The following is a 17619-nucleotide window of genomic DNA, read 5'->3' on the forward strand; positions in this document are numbered from 1 at the left end:
CCTTCTCTGGCCCCCTCGAGTCTGCGGGCCTGCGGCGCCCACCCTGCCACGCCAGCGCCCCGGGTGCCCCCACGCTCTGCAGCCGGCCGCTCCCCCTGCAGACCTCCCTCTCCCCGGCCCGCCACCCCCGCCCCCACCCTCCGGCGGGCGGGACCTTCTCGAGGGGCGGTCGAGCCTTGCGGGTCCCAGCCCAGCTGCGGACGCAGAGACAACTTCGGCCGGAAAGAGGTCAAGTGCCGCCGGCCACCGCGTCACACCTGTCTGAGGGGGCGGCGGCGGCGGGGCGGGGGCTCGCAGCGCCTTTGACACCGAAGGGAAAGAGGGAGGAGGGAGTGCGCGTTTCATCATCGGCCGCGGCGGCGGCCACTTATAAAACTTCTAGGCGCGCACCCTCGCGCTCAGTCTCCTCCGGCCACCGACACGGCGCCCGCCACCCGCTGGCCGCCCGCCCCAGCCCAAGCGCCCCGGCCCCGCTCTCCCGGCCTCCCGCCCCGTGCTGCCGCCTCCATGGGGCTCCTGTCCAAGCCCGGCGCGGGCCAGGGTAGCGCCGCCTCTACGGGCCAAGCCGGCTGCAATCCCCGCTCTATCTTCAGCAACATTAAGGTGAGCGGAGAAGCGGGGCCGTCGAGCCCGAGCCGCACAGGGCGCACCGTCGGCGCGGTCCCGGCGTCGGTGCTGCAGGCGCCTGGGAGGCGCTGAGGATGCGGGCGCCCACCCTCGCAGTCCCTCGGTCGGTGCTGCGCTCCCCAACGCATCTTTGCGGACCCCGCACCGCGGGCAAGGGGGCGCCCTGCCAGGCAAGCCGGTGCTGGTCGTGTGTGCGTGTGCGTGTGTGTGCATGTGTGTATGCATGCGTGCGTGTGTGTGTATGTGTGCGCGTGCGCTTACTCACACGCTCTCCTCAGGGTAGGAAACGGCGATGAAAGTTACCTGCTTATTGGGCCAACTCTATTCAGGTAGTCTTGGCACTAGGGTAGGGAATTACCCAGTTCTTTGAAAAAGAACATCTCCGGGACACGGTTTTGGGCTCCTGTGGCAGTTACTTTGTTAAGGGCGTGGGCTTGGAAGTGCCTGGTCTGGCGCCTTGTAGGGGACAGGCTGTGGTCCCTCTGAGATGAAGATCAGAGCCCGTTTCAGCTTGAATGGGTGGCAGAAGAGCCATTCTGCACTATGCTTTCCTCGTCCCTGAGGGCGGCAGCCAGCGCGTGGGCTCTGCTACCTGATCGGACTGCTGCCTGCAATGTTAAGAATTCCCCCCAGGCTGGCAACCTACACTGCAGCTCTTGGACCAGCTTTCCAGGTCCGGAACTAGCCCCCGGAAAGCAGCGGCTTTTGGTCTACGCAATAAAGTCTAGGCAGGTGCCTGGCAAGTTATGGGGAGTGGGTGAAGAAAAGCTGGGTGTAGGCAGTTGTGTGGTGAGGTTGCTTTCCTCCACTCACAGGTCCAAGAGGACTGGAATGGTGGAATCCACACTCAGGCTTTTTTGCCTCTTCTGGGAGGGCAAAATGCACCTCCTGTGGTGAGGATGTGGGAGGTAGTGGAGCCCAGGTCAGGTTTCCTTGGAGTCGGGGCAAATGGTGCAGACAGGTTGTTTATGGCAGTCACACAGTCAGAATCCGGGCGGTAAAGCCTCCAGTGGTACAATTAAGGGGGACCCAGAACACACGAAGGGAATATAAAGGTCTCTCTGGGCTGGTTTTGTGTCCAAAAGAAAGGGATCTGGAGGTCACAGTGGAACCCATCTGTGTACTTAAACATATTGTTAGCAATAGAGCTGGGCTCCCCACTCCCGCTTCTCTTCTTTCCCCATACCACACTTGGCTGAATTGATTCCATGGTTGGATGTAAGTAAGACAGAAATTTTGAGAGAGTTTAAAATAATCCTCAAATCTCCTCACCTTTGGCCAGACCCTGATGAGAACACTGTGTGTGGTTTTGGTCCCATTATTTTAAGAAAGTTTAGAAAGGTTTCAGCAGAGAATTGTGGAAAAATTTGGTGTTTATAAATTAGGAATTGGGAGGAAAGGGCCAGAGTAATCATCAGATGGTCTGAAAAGAAAGAGGCCCAGAAGGGAGCCAGACTGAGGCTAAGTCCTCTATTTTCACCACTCTTAGTGTTGGGAGCAGGAGGGACAGCTCATAGCCAGGGTAACCCCAAATGAAATTGATCTGTTTAGACCCGCCCTGAGTCTCTAAAATAAATGAGTTTACGGCAGCAGTTTCTTTGAAGATCTATAAAAATAAGATAATTTATCACATGCTGATGATTTAGTCACACGTGCGTGAGGCCTGGGCCCAGGCCAATGGGCCTCCTTAAGACTCATACCAGTTAAAAGTTTTTCTGATCTCTGAAAACCAGAATTTTTTCAATCATTTCCTCCCTTAATCCATAGTAATTCTAAGGCCAGAGTTAGGAGCAGCTTCCACTTAGCTTCACTTACCAGCTTGAAAACAGGTAGGAAATTTGATATCTCAAGGCAAATCTGGGGGCTGGAATTCCATTAGTTAAACTCCCTGAAGCCTTTTCTTCCAGGGGACATTGCTGACATGTGGGGGCTTTGCGATTTGATGAGAGATTTCCTCCTCCCAATAAGAAGGTTGGTGGCTGCCCTGCACCTTCCCAGGGGGTGTGGACCGCACATGTCTTGTGACATGTGTGATATGGGAGGAACAAGGGACACCCAACCTAAGGACCCATCATTTTTCCAGGTTCCTCATTGTTGGGACAGATTGACCAATAGGCTTTAGGTGTGCATGTGTTTAGTCGCTCAATCATGTCTAACTCTTTGCAACCCCATAGACTTTAGCCGCCAGGCTCTTCTGTCCATGGGATTTCCCAGGCAAGAATGCTGGCATGGGTTGCCATTTCCTCCTTCAGGGGAACTTCTGACCCAGGGATCAAATCCTCCTGCATTGGCAGACAGATTCCTTACCACTGAGCCACATGGGAAGTCCAATAGTCTTTATGACATTCCTGCAATACCCCACATACCATATGGTTTGGGAAAAGGCATGAAACAAGGGGACTAAGACCCAACCCTCATGCCATCCCCTTACTTAACTAGGTGACACAGGAAAGCATTCCTGAGCCTCAGAGTCCTTAAGTGAAAAATACTGGGTAATATGAACAATGCCTACCCCCCCGAGGGCTGGTAGGGGAGGGCTTCCTAAGAATTATGTGGAAAGAGGCAGAGGAAACAGCTTTATAAATCATGCTGGGCTTTCTGGTATTGGCATCATTGTGAGGTCAGTTCTTGCCTCAGCAAACAAGACTCAGCATACGAACGTCATTTCGGATCTATTATTCCACCAATTATACCTCATTCTGTGAGACACAGTTAATAGTTAAGAGAAGCTGCAGTTTATAATAATAATATCCCAAAAATAACAATAGTAGCTAACAGCAATGGATCTGTCTGAATGTACTTCAACTATGGAAATAGTTTACCCACATGCAATCCTCATTACAGCTCTATCAACTTTATACTGTTACTGTTCCCTTTAATCATGAGGAAAACAAGGCTTTGTGAGGCTGGTCTCTTGGGTGTGGATACATAGGAAGGGTGGTGTGTAGAGGAACCAGGAATGTGAGCCTCCGGAATCAGAGCCCCAAACCCTAACCCCTGTGCCTGGCCCTGTCTATTGCACGGTGCTGGTTAGCTCTGTATAAGCACGTGGAGATACCTTGGATGTACTTAGTCCGAGGCACTAACAGGTTCAGATCTTCTCATTCTCCCTGGTCTCATTTCAAGAGCCTGGTGACTCTCAGGCGTGGGGTGGGTTTTTGGTACCTCCTTCTGCAGGAGTCAATACAATTGTTATTTACTCTGGAGAGTCACTATTGCTTCTGACTTGTGTGCATGCCTGCATAATTGCTCAGTTGTGTCCAACTCTTTTGTGACCCTGTGGACCGCAGCCCACAGTGTTAGTGAACAAAATCTTGTCTTTCTCTGTCCACTGAAGCCAAATAAAAATTACAGAGACAGAGTTTGGAGGATATAAAAAGGTGGCTTTAATCCTTAGCTGGCGGAGAGGGCAACATAGTAGGCTCATGCCTTAAGAACTGTGCCAGCCTCCCCGCCCCCCTCCAGGAGGGGCCTAGGGGTTTATATGCAGTTAAGGGTCAGTGATGAGGAACAAAGGTGTTAGGATCTTGTCTTCTTCCTCCTGCATTGTTTCAAAAATAGCCATAGGCTGGCTTCAGGTAGCCTCTGGCAGTCTGGTGGCCCAGTAGTTGGGTCCATTGTGTATTTTTACTTGGGCCTTCTTTCTGATACAGAAAAACTTCTGAGGGTTGATCTGCCAAGAGAGTGCTATAAAGGTGAACACCAAATACAGGATGTAATTGGCATAGAACCAAAGGATAATAGGTGCAAAATGTAGCTTATGCAGAATTAGGGGGCAGAAAACCAAACTTATTTACAGACATGCAGAGTTAGGGGGCAAAAAAGCAAGCTTAGTTACAGAGTACAGATTAGGAACAGTTAAAAGTAAAAACTAGGAAAGTTTGGGACTGTTTACTGTTCTCTTTATCTTCTTTGTTCTCAGGAAAGAGAAAGAAAAACTCATTCCTCATTTTTCCTTTTCACTGCAATACCAGGCTCCTCTGTCCATGGAATTCTCCAGGCAAGAATATGGGAGTGTGTTGACTTTCCCTCCTCCAGGGGATCTTGCTAACCCAGGGATCGAACCCACATCTTCTGCATTGGCAGACAGATGCTTTAGCACTGAGCCACCTTGCTTACAGCATTCTTTTTTTTTTTAACATGTAATGCTTTTTAGTAACATAAGGCTAATTAGAATGTTACTGAATACAAATTATAAACACACATTTTTAGAAATAATTACTGTGTGTATTGTATTTTTTAAACTTCTTTTCTAATTAAATAATTTTTAAATTAAGAAGTAGAGGACCTGCTCTGGAGAAGGCAATGGCAACCCACTCCAGTACTCTTGCCCGGAAAATCCAATGGGCGGAGGAGCCTGGTAGGCTGCAGTCCATGGGGTCGCAAAGAGTCGGACACGACTGAGCGACTTCACTTTCCCTTTTCACTTTCATGCATTGGAGAAGGAAATGGCAACCCACTCCAGTGTTCTTGCCTGGAGAATCCCAGGGACGGGGGAGCCTGGTGGGCTGCCGTCTGTGGGGTTGCACAGAGTCGGACAGAGTGCCTGCTCACCAGCTATTGTCAGGGGGAGCAGTTCAGCTTCCAGAACTCCTAAGCTCCAAATTAAGAACAGGTTCATTCAATGTTTATGGGGCACGAGTCAGGGAGGCGAGGGGAAACCTTGGTGGCTAACATATCCTAGCAACCTCAAAGAGATCTGTTTCTTCTTAAAATGAAACTTTTGGAGCCAAACTGGGGTTATCTTATAGAAGGAGTGGTTGATTGGTAATTGCTGCCCACGAACTTTCACACCCAGGGTCCCAGCCTAGCGAAATAATGGCTGTCCTGTCAGTGAGGGTGGAAGGTGGGGGAAGAACAGTGGGAAGAAGGAGATCTCACAGCTGGGCCTGAGAGGCTCTGGTGACCCCCCTAAGTGAGGGAGGGGTGCTTTGTTCTGGCCTGTGTCCATAATGTCCAGAGGCTTCTGACCCCCAGCCGTGGGGCAGCAGCTTGGGCCTAACCTCTCAGTTTCCAGAAAAAAGTGCTACATCCCCACAACCTGCAATCCATGCCTGGGAAGACACTGAAGAGAATCCCCTGGGCCAGAGAATGCCCTCATCCCCTATGAGTTGACATGCTTTCCTTCCTGGGCTGTTTCTCTGACACAAGGGACAGCATATGTTATTCTCTCCAGGGTGTCTGTCCCCTGAGAGGCCCATCTTGCTCTGCTTATGGGTGTGTTGGGGGTCGAGGAGGGAGAATTATGGGACTGGGTGGGGTGGAGATCAAAGGTTATTCAGATCCTTTCCTCCTGTGACTGTGCCTCAAGCCCTTCCCTAGTTTTCATTTTGTCTTCTGGTGATGAATTTAACAAGTGGAAAGTGAAAGTGAAATTCGCTCAGTAGTGTCCGACTCTTGCGACCCCATAGAGTATACAGTCCATGGAATTGTCCAGGCCAGAATACTGGAGTGGATAGCCTTTCCCTTCTCCAGCGGATCTTCCTAACCCAGGGATCAAACCCAGGTCTTCCACATTGCAGGCGGATTCTTTACCAGCTGAGCCACCAGGGAAGCCCAAGAATACAGGAGTGGGTAGCCTATTCCTTCTCCAGCAGATCTTCCCGATCTAGAAATCAAACCGGGGTCTCCTGCATTGCAGGTGGATTCTTTACCAGCTGAGCTATCAGGGAAGCAAGTGGAAGAAGGATTTATTTTGAAATAATTACAGATTCATAGGAAAAATGGTGCTGAGAGGACCTATGTACTTTTTACCTGGTTCCTTCCAAGGGTTTCACCTTACATAGCTGCAATGTAAGACCAAAAACAGGAGAGTGAGATTACAGTAATATGTGAGTATAGTTCCAGGCCATTCGATCATGTGTACAGGTTCAGGGAACTGCCATCCCTCTGCTTTAAGACTATCCCATTGCCACCGAGATCTCCTTCTGACAACCCTAATATGTTCTCTAGCACTGTAACTTTGTCATTTTGAGACATTGATATAAATGAAATCATGAAATATGTGTGTGACCTTTTGAGATTGCTTTTTTCATTCAGCATAATGCCCTTGAGATCATTCCAAGTTGTTCCATGTATCAATAGTTTGTTACTCTTTATTGCTGAATACTGTTCCATGGCATGGATGTTATCATGATTTGTCCAGCCATTCACCTACTGAAGGATATCTGGATTGTTTCCAGTTTGGAGCTATTACAGATAAAGCTGCTATATAGAACAATCATGTATAGGTTTTTGTGTGGGCATAAATTCTCATTTTGTTGGGGTAAAAACCCTAATGCTGGGAAAGATTGAAGGCAGGAGGAAGAGGGGATGACAGAGGATGAGATGGTTGATGGCATCACTGACTCAATGGACGTGAGTTTGAGCCAGCTCTGGGAGTTGGAGATGGACAGAGAAACAGCGTGCTGCAGTCCCTGGGGCCGTGGAGTCGGACACGACTGGTCAACTGAACTGAACTGAAAAACCCAGGAGTGCATTTTCTGGGTTGCATGGTGGTTTCTTGTTGATTTTTTTTTTTCTTAAAGAAACTGCCAAACTATTTTCCAGAGTGGGTATAACATTTTACATTTGCACTAGCAAGGTTTGAGAAATTCAGTTCCTCTACTGAATTTGATGTTGTTATTGTTTTTTATTTTAGCTATCCTTTTTTTTTTTTTTTGAAAGAATTCCTCCCCTACAGAAGGGCACTGCCACTGGTGAAAATAAATTGGAGGACCCCATTTTTATACAACAATAGAATGTCAACACTGGCCAGAACCTCCTCCAAATGAAAAATGGACCCAGAAAGGGGTGGTGACCCCTGCAAGGTCTCAGGGAACTAGGAGTATTTTAGCTGTTTGAATTGGTGTGTAGTGAGATCTCAGTGTGGTCTTTATTTGCATTTCCCAATTGGCTGGCACTGTTGAACATCTTTTCATGTGCTCATTTGCCATGTGTATACCCTCCTCAGGCTTCCCTGCTGGCTCAGTTGGTAAAGAATCCGCCCACAATGCAGGAGCCTGAGGTTCAATCCCTGGGTTAGGAAGGTCCCGTGGAGAAGGAAATTGCAACCCACTCCACTATTCACGCCTGGAGAATCCCATGGTAGACAGAGGAGCCTGGCGGGCCACAGTCCATGGGGTTGCAAGGAGTCAGACACGACTGAGCAACTAAACAGCAACAGCAGCAATACCGTCTTCACTGAAATATGTGTTCATATATTTTGTCCCTTTTCTTATTGTATTTTTGAATTATTGTTTTGAGACTTTTTTTACATAAATGAGATACAAGTCCTTCATTGGGCATATTGTTTGCAAACATTTCCTCCCAGTCTGTAGCTTTTCATCCTCTCAGCAGAATCTTTCACAGAGAAAAAGGTTTTGGTTCCAATAAAGTCTAATTTATCAATTTTTAAACTTATGGATCCTGCTTTTATTGTTGTCTAAAAACTCTGCACCAAATCCTAACTCATAAAAGAGAAATCCTGTGTTTCTTCTAAAAGTTTTATACGTTTTTTTTACGTTTCAATCTGTGACCCATTTTGAGTTAATTTTTTGTATAGGTGTGAGGTTTAGGTCAAGGTTTCATTGTTTTGCCTGTGGTTAGGAACAAATAAATGGTTCCTACACTGTCTGTTGACAAGACTGTCCATACTCTATTGGATTGCCTCTGGGTCTTTGTCGAAGATCAGTCGGCCATACTTGTGTGTGTGCGTTCGGGCTTTTCCATCATGCTTCATTGATATATGTGTTTATCTCTCTGCCCACACCACCATGTCTTGATTACTGTAGCTAAACAGCAAGTCTCGCTGTCAGGTAAAACGTGATTTTCATCCTGCAATGGTATGATTACCAAATCTTACCACCCACTCAGTTTCCTTCTCCTTTGCCTTTTACGAAGAGTTAAGAGCAGATTCAAAGCTTGCTTTTAGTAACTGGATGGAATCTTATGTATTTACATGCTCCAGCTTTTCTTCTGGCTTGAGCTGAATGGTTGTCTTTTCCCTTGAATTTGATTTTTCAGTATATGTTTCTAAACTTTTTCTATTCGTAATAACAGCCCCGCAAAGGAGGTATAAGCATTTCCATTTCATGCTTGAAATCTAGGTTCATCCAAGGCCAAATATCCAGTCAGTGGCAAAGCAGGAATTCCCACAGGTGTCAGCTCACTCCAACCCCCTCCTTCCCATGGCCACAAAACGCCTCTCAGTTCCAGATACTCTTGTCCATGAACATTTGGGTCTGAGCTTAGTGATCTCTGAGGTCCTTTTAGGTTCTCAGATTCCCATCTCATGCTAACAAGTTGCTGATTGAGATGAGACCAGGAGTAGGGCCAGATGGATCTGAGCTTTGCTGGGAGACCTGCTCTCAGTTCAGTTCAGTTCAGTTCAGTCACTCAGTCGTGTCCGACTCTTTGCAACCCCATGGACTGCAGCACGCCAGGCCTCCTTGTCCATCACCAACTCCCAGAGTTCACTCAAACTCATGTCCAGTGGTCGAGTCAGTGATGCCATCCAGCCATCTCATCCTCTGTCGACCCCTTCTCCTCCTGCCCCCAATCCCTCCCAGCATCAGAGTCTTTTCCAATGAGTCAACTCTTTGCATGAGGTGGCCCTTAAAGTACTGGAGTTTCAGCTTCAGCATCAGTCCTTCCAATGAACACCCAGGACTGATCTCCTTTAGGATGGACTGGTTGGATCTCCTTGCAGTCCAAGGGACTCTCAAGAGTCTTCTCCAGCACCACAGTTCAAAAGCATCAATTCTTCAGTGCTCAGCTTTCTTCACAGTCCAACTCTCACATCCATACACGACCACTGGAAAAACCATAGCCTTGACTAGAGGGACCTTTGTTGACAAAGTAATCTCTCTGCTTTTTAATATGCTGTCTAGGTTGGTCATAACTTTCCTTCCAAGGAGTAAGCATCTTTTAATTTCATGGCTGCAGTCACCATCTGCAGTGATTTTGGAACCCCCCAAAATAAAGTCTGACACTGTTTCCATTGTTTCCCCATCAATTTCCCATGAAGTGATGGGACCAGATGCCATGATCTTCGTTTTATGAATGTTGAACTTTAAGCCAACTTTTTCACTCTCCTCCTTCACTTTCATCAAGAGGCTTTTTAGTTCCTCTTCACTTTCTGCCATAAGGGTGGTGTCATCTGCATATCTGAGGTTATTGATATTTATCCCGGCACTCTTGATTCCAGCTTGTGCTTCTTCCAGCCCATGGTTTCTCATGATGTACTCTGTATATAAGTTAAATAAGCAGGGTGACAATATACAGCCTTGACGTAGTCCTTTTCCTATTTGGAACCAGTCTGTTGTTCCATGTCCAGTTCTAACTGTTGCTTCCTAACCTGCTTACAGGTTTCTCAAGAGGCAGGTCAGGTGATCTGGTATTCCCATCTCCTTCAGAATTTTCCACAGTTAATTGTGATCCACACAGTCAAAGACTTTGGCATAGTCAATAAAGCAGAAATAGATGTTTTTCTGGAACTCGCTTGCTTTTTCCATGATCCAGTGGATGTTGACAATTTGATCTCTGGTTCCTCTGCCTTTTCTAAAACCAGCTTGAACATCTGGAAGTTCATGGTTCATGTACTGCTGAAGCCTGGCTTGGAGAATTTTGAGCATTACTTTACTAGCGTGTGAGATGAGTGCAATTGTGCGGTAGTTTGAGCATCTTTGGCATTGCCTTTCTTTGGGATTGGAATGAAAACGGACCTTTTCCAGTCCTGTGGCCACTGCTGAGTTTTCCAAATTTGCTGGCATATTGAGTGCAGCACTTTCACAGCATCATCTTTCAGGATTTGAAATAGCTCCACTGGAATTCCATCACCTCCACTAGCTTTGTTCGTAGTGATGCTTCCTGAGGCCCACTTGACTTCACATTCCAGGATGTCTGGCTCTAGGTGAGTGATCACACCATCATGATTATCTGGGTCGTGAAGATCTTTTTTGTACAATTCTTCTGTGTATACTTGCCACCTCTTCTTAATATCATCTGCTTCTGTTAGGTCCATACCATTTCTGTCCTTTATTAAGCCCATCTTTGCATGAAATGTTTCCTTGGTATCTCTAATTTTCTTGAAGAGATCTCTACTCTTTCCCATTCTGTTGTTTTCCTCTATTTCTTTGAATTGACTGCTGAGGAAGGCTTTCTTATCTCTCCTTGCTATTCTTTGGAACTCTGCATTCAGATGCTTATATCTTTCCTTTTCTCCTTTGCTGTTCACTTCTCTTCTTTTCACAGCTATTTGTAAGGCCTCCCCAGACAGCCATTTTGCTTTTTTGCATTTCTTTTCCATGGGGATGGTCTTCATCCCTGTCTCCTGTACAATATCATGAACCTCATTCCATAGTTCATCAGGCACTCTATCTATCAGATCTAGGCCCTTAAATCTATTTCTCACTTCCACTGTATAATCATAAGGGATTTGATTTAGGTCATACCTGAATGGTCTAGTGGTTTTCCCTACTTTCTTCAATTTCAGTCTGAATTTGGCAATAAGGAGTTCATGATCTGAGCCACAGTCAGCTCCTGGTCTTGTTTTTGCTAACTGTATAGAGCGTCTCCATCTTTGGCTGCAAAGAATATAATCAATCTGATTTCAGTATTGACCATCTGGTGATGTCCATGTGTAGAGTCTTCTCTTGTGTTGTTGGAAGAGGGTGTTTGCTATGACCAGTGCATTCTCTTGGCAAAACTCTATTAGCCTTTGCCCTGCTTCATTCCATATTCCAAGGCCAAATTTGCCTGTTACCCCAGGTGTTTCTGACTTCCTACTTTTGCATTCCAGTCCCCTATAATGAAAAGGACATCTTTTTTGGTATTAGTTCTAAAAGGTCTTGTAGATCTCCATAGAACTGTTCAACTTCAGCTTCTTCAGCGTTACTGGTTGGAGCATAGGCTTGGATTACCGTGATATTGAATGGTTTGCCTTAGAAACGAACAGAGATCATTCTGTCGTTTTTGAGATTGCATCCAAGTACTGCATTTCGGACTCTTTTGTTGACAATGATGGCTACTCCATTTCTTCTAAGGGATTCCTGCCCACAGTAGTAGATATAATGGTCATCTGAGTTAAATTCACCCATTCCAGTCCATTTTATTTATTTATTTATTTATTTTTTTATACCTAATAGCTCCTTTTTATTTTTTATTTTATTTTTTTATTTTTTAAATTTTATTTTATTTTTAAACTTTACAATATTGTATTGGTTTTTGCCAAATATTGAAATGAATCCACCACAGGTATACATGTGTTCCCCATCCTGAACCCTCCTCCCTCCTCCCTCCCTCCAGTCCATTTTAGTTTGCCGATTCCTAGAATGTCAACGTTCACTCTTGCCATCTCCTGTTTGACCACTTCCAATTTGCCTTGATTCATGGACCTGACATTCCAGGTTCCTATGCAATATTGCTCTTTACAGCATCGGACCTTGCTTCTATCACCAGTCACATCCACAACTGAGTATTGTTTTTGCTTTGGCTCCATCCCTTCATTCTTTCTGGAGTTATTTCTCCACTGATCTCCAGAAGCATATTGGTCACCTACTGACCTGGGGAGTTCCTCTTTCAGTATCCTATCATTTTGCCTTTTCATACTGTTCATGGGGTTTCAAGGCAAGAATACTGAAGTGGTTTGCCATTCCCTTTCCAGTGGACCACATTCTGTCAGACCTCTCCACCATGACCTTCCCGTCTTGGGTGGCCCCACACGGCATGGCTTAGTTTCATTGAGTTAGACAAGGCTGTGGTCTGTGTAATTCGATTGACTAGTTTTCTGTGCTAATGGTTTCAGTGTGTCTGCCCTCTGATGCCCTCTTGCAGCACCTACCTCTTACTTGGGTTTCTCTTACCTTGGGCGTGGGGTATCTCCTCACGGCTGCTCCAGCAAAGTGCAGCCACTGCTCCTTACCTTGGATGAGGGGTATCTCCCCAGGGCCGCCCCTCCTGACCTTGAATGTGGAGTAGCTCCTCTCGGCCCTCCTGCGCCCATGCAGCCACTGCTCCTTGGACGTGGGGTTGTTCCTCTTGGCCGCCGTCCTGCTCTGAAACCTGGCAAAAGAGGAGGATGTGGGCTGGCTGGGTTGTCTGCAATTAATCCCAGCTCTCTTTGTTTAGAGGACCTTGATTCCCTAGAATGGATTAAATTTGATGAGGAGTGATGGATGAAACCAAGGCCCAGAGACTCAGACTACACTGCAGGCTGGATAGATGGGATGATGCTGTGCAGTGACCAGCCCGCTCACCATCTCCCCGGCCTCATCACCTTGTTGGGTGGAGGTGTCACAGAGGCTGTGGGTTGAGCAGAGAGCACCAGCTGGGGCAGTAACCCGAGGACTGTGACCTGTGGGACACTCAGTCTGGTCAGCATCAGCACTGACCCCTACAGGGTTGACCTTTGCCTCTAGAAATGTGGGAACATTAACCCTTTCTTGAAGATTTAGTGTGTACTCAAGTCCTTTAGGACCCTGAGAGTCCCGATGATGAGTTTTGTTTATCCAAACATCAGCCTTAACTATATATGTTCTGAAGGGTGTCCCATCCAACACCCTTGGCAGATGCTGGCCTGGAGCACAGAAGGCCTCAGTTAAAATGCAGGTGGCACCAGGGGAACTTCAGTAAGCTAGTGGCTGGCCCTGAATTCTAAAGGAGTGACCAGATCTCCACACTGGAGGAGGACAAGGGGATGAAGGTGGGCTCTGGAGATGTGGTCTAACTAACAGTGATCGTTACGTTTCTGTGGTAGTTGACATTTTATCCTAGAATCAAGTGAATTTTATATTTTTCTCCCACAATATATCTGTGTGCTTCCAAATAATATGTTGTGTCTACCTCCAAATGTTGTAGTAACGCTGATGCTCCAGGAAGCCACACCATGTTTGGCTCAGGTCGTCCAGGTGTGACCCCAGGTAGAGTTTGGGAAATGATACCCCAGGCCTCAGGTTAGAACTAGTTTATGTGATTAACTCACCCAGCCAGCTTGTTGGGCATGGAGGGAACAATACCTAGGAAATGTCAGTGGGACAGGTATGGGGTGCGGGTGCAGGCCATTCCTGGGCTAAGCCTGTGGGACACCCCAGGAGAGGAGCTGGCTAGAGGACACAGTGAGGCCCCTGTGGGCTTGGGGAGAGGGGGTGCCTGGTTGGGGCCAGGCAGCAGGCAGCAAGGGCCACAGTGGTCCTGCCCCACTGGCTGCCTGACAGATTGCAGGATGAATTAAACTTTTTAGAAGTCCTTCCTGCCACAGTCCAGGCCCTTATGAAATTGCCCTGCTTTGCCTTCTATTCACAGTGCATTTGAGGGGAGTGGGGGGAGCTAAGCATTACTCGCTCACAAGCCTGTACAGCATGTCTACTGTGGAGGCACTTCCCCAGACATCACTGGTTTCACTCAGCTCCCTAAGAGGCCCCCATGTTCCTAAGAAACAGTGATCTGTAGCGTCCTGCCTCTCAGCATGACCCACAGCCTCAATTTGTGTAGGACCCAGGGGGTTCCCAGCATGTAGACTTTCAGGGGTTTTTTTGATATAAATTTATTTTAATTGGAGGCTAATTACTTTGCAACATTGTATTGGTTTTGCCATACATCAACATGAATCCGCCATGGGTGTACAAGTGTTCCCCATCCTTCAGTTTTAAAACTGAAGATGTTCTGGGCAGATGGGGATAAGTTGGTCACCTCACTGCCTCCCTTGCTGTGACATTTTACAAGAATGGACTTCCAGCCCCTGACTATAGGGTGGGAGAGGAGACTATTGCAGGTCAGGGATGGTACCCAGGATGGAAATAAGCCTCACGGCAGGAAGGAACTGGAGGCTTCCAGGAGAAGACGGGTGGCAGGGCCCACTTCTCCCTCTTGTTTGTATGGGGAAGTCCTCCCGTCTGGCCCTGCCTTCATTGCCTGTTATGACTTGTACAACATTTTTAACTTACTGTGTAGAATCCATACAAGTAATGATAAACCTGAGCTATAGAAACACAGCGCCGGAGTGGAGCGGCGCAGCGGCAGAGGTTTCGGTATGACCAGGATGCAGATCCACATCTTGCTAACCGATCGAGTGAGGATCACCCCAGTGCCCAGGGCTCAAGAGCCCCTGTGCTGTTCACTCATTCATCGCCCATGCTAGCAACCTTATCTGGTGGGGCAGAAGTTTTGCTCAGTATATCCTCGAAGACAAGAATGCACCTTGCAAGAGGCGAAAAATGGAAAAAGATGTCAGTGCTGCCCTAAAGCCTGAGAAGAAAGATGGGGTGTCCTTCTGTGCTGAACATACCCATGGGAATGCCCTGATACTTCATGCTCAAGCGAAGAAGACCAGTCCAGGGCTTGTGGGTGAAGCATTCTTCTGCCAGCTGAGCTCACATGCTGGACAGAGCTGGGTCTTAGACCCCAAAATGTAGCTGCAGTGAAGCCAGCCAAATTTTGAACGTGCTGGCGTCTACATAGCTGAAGAAGTGGCCTTGATTATGCGTGAGAAGCTTATTTGTTTGCAATTTTTGTGCACTGACCAGGTCAGGAAGCAACAGTTAGAACTGGACACGGAACAACAGATTGGTTCCAAATAGGAAAAGGAGTACGTCAAGGCTGTATATTGTCGCCCTGCTTATTTAACTTATATGCAGAGTACATCATGAGAAACGCTGGGCTGGAAGGAACACAAGCTGGAATCAAGATTTCCAGGAGAAATATCAATAACCTCAGATATGCAGATGACACCACCCTTATGGCAGAAAGTGAAGAGGAACTCAAAAGCCTCTTGATGAAAGTGAAAGTGGAGAGTGAAAAAGTTGGCTTAAAGCTCAACATTCAGAATACAAAGATCATGGCATCCGGTCCCATCACTTCATGGGAAATAGATGGGGAAACAGTGGAAACAGTGTCAGACTTTATTTTGGGGGGCTCCAAAATCACTGCAGATGGTGACTGCAGCCATGAAATTAAAAGACGCTTACTCCTTGGAAGAAAAGTTATGACCAACCTAGACAGCATATTGAAAAGCAGAGACATTACTTTGCCAACAAAGGTCCGTCTAGTCAAGGCTATGGTTTTTCCAGTGATCATGTATGGATGTGAGAGTTGGACTGTGAAGAAGGCTGAGCACGGAAGAATTGATGCTTTTGAACTGTGGTGTTGGAGAAGACTCTTGAGAGTCTCTTGGACTGCAAGGAGATGCAACCAGTCCATTCTGAAGGAGATCAGCCCTGGGATTTCTTTGGAGGGAATGATGCTGAAGCTGAAACTCCAGTACTTTAAGGGCCACCTCATGCAAAGAGTTGACTCATTGGAAAAGACTCTGATGCTGGGAGGGATGGGGGGCAGGAGGAGAAGGGGACGACAGAGGATGAGATGGCTGGATGGCATCACTGACTCGATGGACGTGAGTCTGAGTGAACTCTGGGAGTTGGTGATGGACAGGGAGGCCTGGTGTGCTGTGATTCATGGGGTTGCAAAGAGTCAGACATGACTGAGCGACTGAACTGAACTGAACTGAACTGACCAGTTTAAACGACTTCAGCATCTGCTCAAAGAGAAGAAGCAATGTTACTGACATAATTACAAAGTGGAACATGCAGCTGTAGGTAGTAGTCTCGTGAGTGGCCCGGAGAGACTTCTGGCCAAAGAACGAGAGAAGTTAAAGCATCTAAAATGTCGTCAGTGGTATTGTCAGTGCTGTGGAGTGGAAGCCTTACTACACAGGCAAGCCGAAGGAGCGCAGAAAGCTGGCCACACACAGTACTGCCTGACAGGCTCATACCACTTGCTCCATTCAGAGGTGCTTGGGCTTTGTGGATTCCAGTGGCCAGACACTGCCTTACTTCTGTTTGTCAGGGCACAGATCAGGCTCTCTTCAATGCTGCCATTGGTGTGAACAGGTACCGTGCAACAAACCAGTTCCCATCAGCCATTCTGAGGCTCCTTTTTGCTGCCCACTGCATTTCAAGTTGCCTCAGACGTATAAGCCCGAGCTGTGGGTGATGGTATGCAGTGCCCTCCCTCACCCTTGCGTTGTGACCCTTCACTAACCCTTGAAGATCATCTGGTGAAAGAAATTGCTGAAGGTCCAGAGGACATTTTGGGCCACATGCAGATTGCTGGAGATGGGTGCTGATCACAGGGATCTCAAAATTCTGAGACAGCCTCTGCAACCATTGCCTCAGAGTGGAGTGGCTACTGCATACGGGAAGCCAGAACCCACCCGTGTCAGCTGATACTGTGTTTCGGAAACCAGTTGACTTTGGGGGATTTGTATTTCCCATTCTCTAAGGCAGTATTTCTGACCGTCTCTCACGAAAGGACAACCCAGGCTACCTTGTTTTTCTTCTGGATTATTGAACGCTATATAGTCTAACCAAATGTTGGGGGCAGGGACCAATAGTGTCTTTAAATTGTGATGTTTTCCCACTCTAGGCAAGGAAGAGAGTAGGTGATTCCTGTCGTAGCTGCCGAGATTGGGGCTGTGCCTAAGGGAAGAGGGATTTTTATAATGCTGTTTCCCAAGTCTTGGGATAGCGATAATCCCAGTGGCTCGTTATCTCTGTCTAGCAGCCTATATTTTAGCCTTTCCTCACCTTTTCCCTAATCAAGTAATCTGAAGCTCCTCTCCTCAGTGATCTCTGACCTATAGCCTCAGAAAATAGCCCACAGGACTGGGCCCTTCTTAACCATCCATCTTGCTTCTAAACTATGTAAGTTTCTGTAGTGGCTATCTTCTGTAAGATGCAATAAAAAATATTATATATGGTTTCTATTAAATGTTAAAATGTAATATATATATATATATATAGAGAGAGAGAGAGAGATAGATAGATATAAAGGAAACACAGTGCCCTTTGCACTTTTCAGAATTACTGAATTTCAGAATTGAAAGTGATGCGAAAGCTCATGTGTTGAAAGAGGCGGGAATCTTCCTGGCAATGTCCTTGCACAGCCCCAGTGATGGGGACCTCACCACATCACGAGGCAGGCCCAACAGCTGTGGCCCCACAGGCAGTAGGCAGCTCT

At 47.2% G+C, this 17619-nt stretch overlaps 1 protein-coding gene and 1 pseudogene across 1 annotated transcript in view; both read left to right on the forward strand.

Moving 5' to 3' along the window:
* The first annotated feature begins 388 nt into the window (after positions 1–388).
* SLCO2A1 (solute carrier organic anion transporter family member 2A1) overlaps positions 389–17619 on the forward strand; it is a 90583-nt gene continuing 73352 nt past the window's right edge. Inside the window, exon 1 of the mRNA XM_055569648.1 lies at positions 389–603. Coding sequence (XP_055425623.1) covers positions 508–603 — 96 coding nt within the window. The 5' untranslated portion in view covers positions 389–507. The remainder of the gene's footprint in view (positions 604–17619) is intronic.
* On the forward strand, positions 14636–16826 carry LOC129644169 (KAT8 regulatory NSL complex subunit 2-like; annotated as a pseudogene).

Source organism: Bubalus kerabau, chromosome 2, assembly GCF_029407905.1.
Source record: "Bubalus kerabau isolate K-KA32 ecotype Philippines breed swamp buffalo chromosome 2, PCC_UOA_SB_1v2, whole genome shotgun sequence".
Classification (NCBI taxonomy): Eukaryota; Metazoa; Chordata; class Mammalia; order Artiodactyla; family Bovidae; genus Bubalus; species Bubalus kerabau.